General features: G+C 42.1%; 1 protein-coding gene across 1 annotated transcript; it reads right to left on the reverse strand.

The window, feature by feature from the left end:
* Nucleotides 1–236: 236 nt before the first annotated feature.
* Nucleotides 237–2,222, reverse strand: LOC134564922 (TLR adapter interacting with SLC15A4 on the lysosome-like). Its single transcript, XM_063424218.1, is given in 2 exon segments — nt 237–1,296; nt 1,298–2,222. Coding segments are annotated over 2 exon segments (894 nt in total). The 5' UTR covers nt 1,703–2,222; the 3' UTR covers nt 237–807.
* Nucleotides 2,223–9,799: the final 7,577 nt, after the last annotated feature.

Consider the following 9,799-nt stretch of genomic DNA (forward strand, 5'->3'; position numbering starts at 1 on the left):
GTCCTTACATTGCCCACTCAGATCACTTTTCCCTCAGGAGCAGCTTCTTCTCAGTCCTGCTGATATTTTCTTCGAGTTCAGAGATGATTTTAAGACATGCCCAAGAAATAAAGATTAAAACAAACAAACAAACAAACAAACAAAAAACCAACCACAAGCAAAAACACTCAACAAAAAACTTTATTAGAAAAAAGCTTCTGCAGAGCAGGTAACAGTCCAATTCATCTATCATTTTACAGTGGTGACATAATGAATAATTTCCATCTGAAATATTTGCTGAGAAGCAAGAGCAAGGGGAGAAAATGTGTTTGAGAGCTAATCAACAGTATTTCCATACAAAAATTCGCATTTAAATTTCCAAATGAAGATGCAGGAATCTTGCACTATTTTTTTCAGGAATGCTGCAGTCACCTTTGCTTGCTTATTTTGCAGACAATTCTTTTATGCGTGGATGTAGCACTTGAGGACATGATTTAGTTGTGCTGGGTTGATGGTTGGACTTGATGATGTTAGTGGTCATTTCCAACTCTAACAGTTCTATGATTCCATCTATATTATAAAAACATGATTAACCAGTATTTTGGAGAGAAATTGATTTCAATTTCTCCGTTAGAAAACAGAAAACAGTGACCTTTACTTCCCCTGCTACCAAAGGAGTTTAAGACTTAAAATATTATTTAGAACAAGTGTAGCGTGCAAATGTTTCCATTTCCCAACCTAATCCTTAGAGTGAAACATTCATACCTGAATCCCATCCCTCTACTGAGCCAAGCAGCTCAGTCAGGATGTGAATTCCATCCTGAAGCTCTATTTTGCACTCACTGCATTGGAGATTTGGAGGTTTGGGGTGCTGAACTCAGAGCTGTTCCTGTTGGGAGCGTTGCGGGAGCTGAACAAAGCCAATGAGTGCAAGAGGGCTCCTCTGGCTTTGGAGGTTTCTATGTTCTTCTCCTGGGAGATCTGAACACTTATCTGGTCCAGGCTGTTCCTTATCCAGCTGCAGGTGACGAGGTTTGTTATGGAACCACACCTGGACAGGTTTTCTTCAAAAAACTGTTTGTAGAGCTCTGCCACTTTGGCTTCCATGTACTTGTTGAGCATGGAGTTGGAAAAGGGCTCGTGACTGAGCACGAGGCTCCTTTCTGCAGCTTCATCTCCAGGCAGGGACATCCCACTGGGCTTTTCGGGTTGCTCACACAGAGGGGACTGACCCAGGGGAATATCAGTGGAGAGCAGGACGGGGCCATCAGGAATTTCATCACACACATGGTCCAGGACACAGCCCAAATCACGTGTGGCCCCCCACATGGTCCCCCCCAATCTGCTGGTCAGGATAGTTCTGGTAAGTGCTGTTGCATGGCCAGGATCTGTACAAATACACCTGGTCTAGGCTTCCTCCTCTCTTGGGGATATGTAAAGCTGGGGATGCAGTTCTTTTAACCAGCATTTCCTGATCTTTTGCAGGCTCCTTTTCTATGGATTCCCATTGAGGGCTGCTCCCAGCTTCAACTTTGCTGCTCCTGGCGAAGAGCTCCTCCCACTTCTCACATCCATCAGCAAAGCCTGTAATTTTTGGGATACCTACAAGTTTCTGTTTCCAGATTCCCTCTTTAGCCTTTTGGGATGCAGGAGATTTGCAAGGCTTATCGTGATGACAGATTTCTTTATAGATGAGCCTGGTTAGGATGCCTTCTGCCAGCATGGTGACAAGTGTGAGCAACAGGGATCACCAGAATTCCATGGAGCCCTGGGATGGAAAGACAGGCACAATACAACTATTATTCAACAACTATTATAGAATAATTATATTATTATTACTGTTATTATTACTAATGAACAGTGCACTTCTCATTAAGACAGTGATTTTTCTTTCTCTCTCAAGCATTTATTTTTAGCAAACATTAAACTGCATGCTTTTCTGTAACCGAATTTCTTAGAGATCATGGGCATAATGTGCTGTGGAATGAGATTTGAGCTATCCCAAACTGGGCCTCAGATTTGGGCCTGCTAGGCCTCAGATTTTTGGCCTGTGTAGAAGTAGATAAGCTTTGTGGCGCAGTTAGAAATTGGGTTAAGGTATGGGTATCAATAGAATAGGGCAATTACTGTAAAGACACGGTAGCTGCCTTAAACTGTGATTGTTTACATATTTGTCCACGCTTCACTGCCAATGGAAATGCACCTGTTACTGTAAACTATTCTTACTGTATATAACCAGCCATCTCGGGAATAAAGAGGAGAACGTATGTTATAACCATATTGGTTCGACCTGCGTTGCTCTGTCTCCAGCCCCAAGATCGAGTCCCAGACTTCACTTTTCCTGTTTACCATGTCCACAAAAATCATTCTGAAGATGCAGGAAGGGCTTTAATCAGCTGCTTCATCTGTAACATCCCTTCTGCTCCTAGGTCTCTTCTGCATCATGGCTACTTGAGACAGATTGTACTTTATAAGCTGTAAAAATCAGAAAAATCATTTTACTTGTCTGCATCAATACCATCAGTAATTAATCAATGTTTTCCGTTACAAGAAAACCATTTTCAAGAGCTAAAGAGGTGATCTAGAAATAAAATAAAGACTATATTGATATTTAGAGGTATTTCTGACAAGCACTCCTGTGAGGTGCCAAGGAACTTCAAAAGAAACTGAGAGTTCTGCAAATATAATAAAACTGTATTCAAAATACAGATTAAATGTGTTTAGAGTCCCCCTTAATGATGAACTTAAAAGGTATAAATAGTTAATTTGCCTTCCCCAATAGTGATAATAGTGAAGAGATAAGTGTCTCAAAATAATTTATTACACTTGATTCCTTATCATCCCTTTGCAATTTACGTACTGTTAAAATCAATGGGAATCTTCACATTAAGAGTCCGACTTGGACCACTGCTCTTATGGAGGAATGGGAAACATGAACATAAGAAAATCATTCAGTTCTTCAAATATCCTTTAAATCTCTGCATAATTGAAGTAGCCACACACTCAGTGTGCTTGTGACTCAACACTTTTCACCATGCCCCTACACCCTGGTATATTTGAAACTCACTACACTGGGTCACTTTTCAATCCCAGTGCTCCTTCCAGGAGATATTCTAAAACTTCACTTATTTGAGAGATGGAAATTTTCACCTTTCCCCCAAAATTTACACACTGGCACAGCACAGCTGTTTGGTTTATTATTTTTGTGGGGTTCTTTATTTTTGTGACACATCCCTCCCCAAAGCTGAAAGGAACACTGGAATTTCGGGGCCAAAGCAGGCAGGAAAGGCAGCAGACCTGGTTATCTACAGTCATTTACATATGCAAAAAGCAGGGTAACACTTTCTTAAGCACTTAAGGGACTTGATAAACCAATTTTCAAAGAAAGAAGAATTGGCAGTCTAAATCTTGCTAAAGATCCATGGAATTTGGAATGCTCTGTGCCTTGCAGGACATGGGTAACCAGGTTCTTACCCTGCTCTGTAGGACCTCAGGGTACCCAGCCTCTTACCTGCTGATAAATTTTGGTTTATTGCTTTGAAAGTGCTCATGAAGAGCTAAAATATGGTAATCTTGGAAAAACTGGTCTCCTCCAAATAAGTGGTTCCTGTGTTCTGGAACAAAGCATAAGGAAAAGAAAAAGGTACCAAAAGCCCAACTTACCAAGCCCAGTCAGGTCCGAGGAGGATTTCCCTGAGCCTGCTCTGCTGCTACAACTGCTGGGAGGGGGCAGATGGTTACACACCCTTACCTCACTGCTGTCTGTGCAGAAAAAGCCTGATGCACTCATGATGCAGATCCCTGGAGTTTTTAACTCATAAAACAGAAGTGATCCCACTGGGAGAGGGCACGGTTTTTGAACACAAAGAGAGGGCTATGTTTAAAAGAGGATGTTTGAAAATTAATTGAGATGTTTCTGACCACAGTGTGATGCCGAGGAGCTGCTGACAGACAGAACAGGGCATGGGGAAGGAGCAGAGGGTCAGGGCTGCGCCGGGCAGAGTGAAATCGGAACCAAATACCACCAACACTTCCACTGGCAGGAGCTTGGTGCTGCTCATCTGACTTGTGGACTTACACCACTTCCCCTTTGGAAACACGCAGCTAAATTTAGTCTTGCGATATGCCACTGATGGGAAAGAAGTTGGCAACTGCTTTTCATCTGGATTTTGATGAAATACCCTGTGTCTATGACATGCAGACAGGACAATGTGCCAATCTGAAGGCAGAAGACAATGGACAGCTCTGCACAATTGTGTTGCTCAATGACCAAACTCGCTCTTTAGGGGTTCAAAAATTACCTCTGGCATGTCCCAGGTGCCCCCATGGTGGTTTTAGGTGTCCTCTTCAAGCTGAAGCCAAGCTCATGCACTGAGCCACCCCTCCCCTCAGCACAGGATCCAGCCCACAGACAGTCTGAAGAGTTTTCTGTTGGTGACTTTTCTAAATTTCCTATTTCTCAGAAGATAAAAACGCCCAATGAAGCAGAAGCTGAATCTCATCAAAGTACAAGACAAAAGATTCTAAAAAGACACTTTAATGACAGCAGCAAGACACAAATCATCATCCAGTGCCATCCCCTGCCATGGGCAGAGATCTACTATCCCAGGTTGCTCCAAGCCCCATCCAACCTGGCCTTGGACACTTCCAGGGATGGGGAAGCCACAGCTTCCCTGGGCAACCTGTGTCAGGGCCTCCCCACCCTCACAGAGAAGAATTTCTTCCTAATGTCCAATCTAACCCTGCCCCCTGTCAGTGGGAAATCATGTTGTGCCTTAGAAATTAGGTTTGGAGTAATTCTGGCCATATAGGTTCAACGAAGTCTGTAAAATTACCTCTCTTTACCTCCTTTTCTCCTGTATTTCATGAAAAACTTCAATTTTTATGCAGGCAAAATGAATGCTATTTTTACTCTCAACAAATTTATATAAAACCCATTTACTATTTAATAGCTGTTCAAAATTACCTGATTTTTAATCACCTTATATGAACAATTTCCGCACAGAAGGTGTGGCTGGGACTCCAGCAGAGTCACTGCCCTCAGTCTTGGCAGGCAGGAACCAGGGCAGATCAAATTCCAAGTAGTTTTAAACCTCACCAAGCTTGCAATTAGTGCCAGCTACAGCTGAAATTTTTGTGCAGCTGTTTCAACAAAACACAGAAATAACAGAGAGAGAGGATGAAATCAAGTCAGGTAATTTGTGTGGAGTGATTAAAAGCAAATCAACTTCCATTTCATACCCAGCAGCCTGATCTATGGAAGGTGTCCCTGCTGATGGAGGGGGAAGAATAAGATGAGCTTTAACATCTCTTCCAACCCAAACCAGTCTGGGATTCTCAGGTGTTTAATGCATCAATATACAAGGAAATCAATGTATTCTCTCAATTAGATCTCACCAAAATGAAATTCCCTTTTATTTACCAAAAGAAAGTCAGAACAAGATAGAACCACAATTATTTCAGAAGCTGAGCACAGATTGCAGTTAAGAGAAACAGCAAGGAAAGGATGTCACAATTTAGAGCTAAATATATACTGAAAAAGAATTTAAAAATTACTCTTATAATATCATTTGTATATGGAAAAAATAAATGTTACCACACTAAATGATAATATATGAACTACGGCTGCATGTAAACAAAGTCCCTTTTTCAACATAGGCTGTGTACTTTGTATGCACATAAACATGACACAGATATTCAGCGGTTTGAAAGGTTTTATGTTGAGATTTTTTGCTAAGCACAGTTGTTGCGGGCACTTTATTTTCCATTTCGAAGGGAATTTCACTCGAACTGCCCAACACTGCCCCTGCTTCAGAGAAACCCCACACATACCGCACCCTCAGCCGGCGCGGCTTAGCGCTGACTGACAGCTGTATTGACTAATAGAAAGGCAGGACGGGCCGGCCTCGGCCACTGAGTGGCCGTTGGTTGCCGCAGCAACGGCACGTGGCGGCGGTGGCGCTGCAGGGCCCAGGCGCCATTGCGCCTCCTCACAGCGGGGCGGGGGCGACTTGGGCAGTTCCTGGCTATGAAATGTGTGTCTGATCCACTTCACTTCGTGTAAACACACCATAACCTACTCTGAGTGCTTCGAAAGGGTTCATGTTATAAATGCCAGGACAATTTATTACCAAATTCAATAATTTGGTTTATTAAAAATTCAAATCACAAAATTTGGAATCAAATCACAGAATTTTAAGCAATTAAAAAAAACCCCACACAAACAGCGATACCTACTTGACAGAGTTTCTCCCGGGAAAAAGAGCCAAGGGTGACCCTTAGACACAGACCCTGGCCGTCTGTGTCTCTAGCTGGGTACACGAATTTGCAGTGTTCGAGGCTTGGTTTTTATACTCTTTATTCTGCCTCTGGCAATATTTCCCCATATTTCCCTTTGTTTCTTGGTTAGCTATTCAAACCCAAATTTGTCTCCGGTCGGATTGAAAAAGAGCTCCCCTCCCAAGTCCATGTGTTAATATTCAGTTTCTATGGATCCTTATAGTTGATGAATGTTCGAGATATGGGTGATATTGCTTGATGGTCTGTGAAGGTGGCTCCCGAGGTGTGAGTTGCTGATACCGGCTCATCTCAACAGGTCCCCTCCCAATACTTGAGAAGGCTGCAAAGTCTTTTGTTCTCTTCTGAATGGAGACGCCTGATTTTCAGGGTGGTCAGTTTCACCATCTGCTGCAGAAACCTCCTAAAACATAGACTTTTACCTGATATAAATTTATACAGCTTTATAATTTTCCAATTTACCATAAGAACATGAATTAATCATCTCACGTTTTTCACAGTTCAGAAAAGAACTGAGGCCACGTGGGGATTACAGTGCTGCTAACATTAGATTCATGATGTGCTGGTTTCCTTTTATTAAGGATTTTGAAATACTGAGCAAATTAAAATGAAGAAATGGCCAAGTTCCTGATGATATCTTCAATAAGCCAACCTGTGAGAGAAGGAATTATAGTATATGTTATGAACGAATTCCCAGTGGGTATGAGGGCTCAAAAAAAAGCTGCCCGTGTTTGCTGCTGTGGCCCTGGGAGGGGGGCAGAGCTGTGTCTCTGGAGCACCAGCCGCCGGGCAGCCATGGCCATGCCGTGCAGCCCTGATGGGCGCAGCCGCTGCTGGCAGGAGCCACGGCCGGGCTCTGGGCAGAGTGGATGGGGGGGAGCACTGGAACCCCCAGCGTTTCCCTGTTGGGAGGGGTTGTGCCATCCCTGTCCTAGCTAGCCCCATAGCGAGACAGCCGCACCATCCCCCCAGAGGAAAATGCAGAGCATCCATTAGCATATTAGAGCTCTGAGCACTCAGAATGCAACCCCCCCTCCTCCCAATTTGTGCCGTGTGATAAATGCCAATAACTCACTTTTTGAAATTTATGAAAATGTAATAAGGAATAAAAATTGGTTACAAAAAAATAGTAATACAAATGTAATAATAATAATAATTCAACAAATTTTCAGAGTCAGGACAAATAATGAGACAATAAGAGCAAAGAAGGTAGCCCGGGACTACCGTCCCCCCTCCCTCCCAGACAAAGGCTGCGAAGGAGAAGGGCAACTTAGAGAGAAATTTTTCTCTTTTCTGCAACCTCCTTATTACTATGCATGTTTTCCCTGGCGTCTGCAAGTCTGGTTTAAGTCTTTTAAGAGGTTGCTTCTGTTGATAAGGGAGCCATAAATTCTTCTTCACTAGAGGATTTCTTGTAACTGTTATCTCTACGAAAAACTTCCTGGTCATCTTTTCTTTCTCTTGAGCTAAAGAAAATACCTTACGCACAAATTTTCTACTAAGACTTAATGTTAAAAACTACATTTACTATATTATTTAAATGTTAATATTGCATAACTTTTCTACCTAGCATATTACATATAGTAAATATCTGCGTAGAGCCACACACAATACGCCTTTTTCACATGCCGTCACCCTGCCTTTTAGAAAAATGGGGGTTTTTCTTTTTTGCAGAGAAACCCCATAGCTGGGGTGAGGCTGCTGTCCCTCAAAAGAGGCTGGCCCCTTCCAGGCTACAGGTAACCCCCACACCCCAGCAAGTTAGAGGATGGAGGAGGGAAGCTGCCCTGAAGGAAAGCTGCCCTGTGACATTCTCCTACCTCATTAAAATGTGAAAAGGAGCGGCTCCTGTCTAAATGGCCATGTCATTGTTCACTGTAACTACCTTTTCCAGCAGGGATACCGTATGCTGCGTATGCTGCATGGGACAAATGCATATGCATTTGTAAATGCAAATAAAACCAACCCGGTGAATCCTGGGAGAGTTTTTTAGAGGAACTGCACCCCAAGATGAAAAACTAGATGCATCAGAGGAGAATTAGAGAGTGCCCTGGCCAAGGAAGGAGTGGACGCACCCCCTGGCCTGGTTTGAAGATTCACCATGACCTATGAGGAGTCTGAATGGAATGGGAACCGGCCAGCTTAAGCGACAGAGACAGACAACAGTAAACTCTCAAGGTTTTTCCCTGAGGGTAAAGAGCTGACTCTGCACTCCAGTGAGAGACCCCTCACTGCTCTGCCCTCTGATGGTTGACCAGAGAGAGCGTCTAGCTGTTCCCATGGAGACAAGGACTCACCACCCACTGGGGGCAGCTGTGTGAAGATCCGCAACAGTACCTGTTCCGTCGGATCACCACAGCAGTGTGAAAAACTCCAGTTGGACTCTGCAATCCTGCTGATGACTTTAATAATGAGCTGATCACTTTAATAAAGAGCTGAATATTAATAAAGGCATATGCCCTGTTCTTTTCAGTATATAAGAATTACATATTGCTATACTGTGTATGTGTATAAATATTTATAAATATATATACAATAATAGAAATAATTACTATATATTCATGTTACAAGATATACAGGGCCAAGTCTGTTACTTCATGAATACAACACATATTTTGTACTAAATATATGTATTTTCCACTAAATATATGTTTTTTGCATACTCAGTACTGTTAGAAATGAGACGCTTGGCCAATTTATCAAGCAGCAATTCAATTTAATACTTGATTAATTAGCATGATAAAGTGTGAGCAAAGACAGCGCGCTGGGTACAGTGGAAGGATTTTCCCTTCCGACTGCACACCGATTGCTGGACTTGCCAGTATTTAATTGACTATATTCATACATATTCATAAGCTTATCTCAGCAGTTTCTATTTCCAATATTTAACATCATCATTCAATACCTATTGTGGTCTATTTTAAATTTCAATATTCCAGGATGTACATCCAGGATATGTATTCCAGGTGGTGGGGTCCAGCTTCCAGATGTGGGGTCCAGCTTCTATTTTCCAGGTCTATCAGTCTTTGATAGTGATGTTCAGTTTTCCTTTTTCAGGAACCATAAATCAGCGAGCTGAAGTCTTTCCTTCCATATCCAGGATGGTTTTTTTACCATTTTGTGAGAAAGCCTTTTTACGTTCTAAAACTACAGTTTAAAATTCTTTAATAAAAAACAAGCTTCTAAAGTTATAATTCAAAGACACTTATTACAGAATAGCTTGAGATTTATAATAGGTAATTGCAAGCAAAGTTTGCTCAAAAACCTCCTTCCATGCTTTACTCGGTTGTTTATTAGAACTCATCTTTATAACTGTCCCATGGCCATGTTCTACAATTACAATTACACAGATTCTTTTTATTTCCCTGACACGAAACACAACTTTGTATTTCACAGTCCCCACTCTGCTTGTATAAATTTTCCTTTATCTTACTTATTCGTGTCTGGGTTTCGAATCTGGCCAAAACTTCAGAAACTTTTCTTTCTCTATCTTTTTCTTCAAATTCATTATTTTAGATATTTT

This window comes from Prinia subflava, assembly GCF_021018805.1.
Source record: "Prinia subflava isolate CZ2003 ecotype Zambia chromosome W unlocalized genomic scaffold, Cam_Psub_1.2 scaffold_22_NEW, whole genome shotgun sequence".
Classification (NCBI taxonomy): Eukaryota; Metazoa; Chordata; class Aves; order Passeriformes; family Cisticolidae; genus Prinia; species Prinia subflava.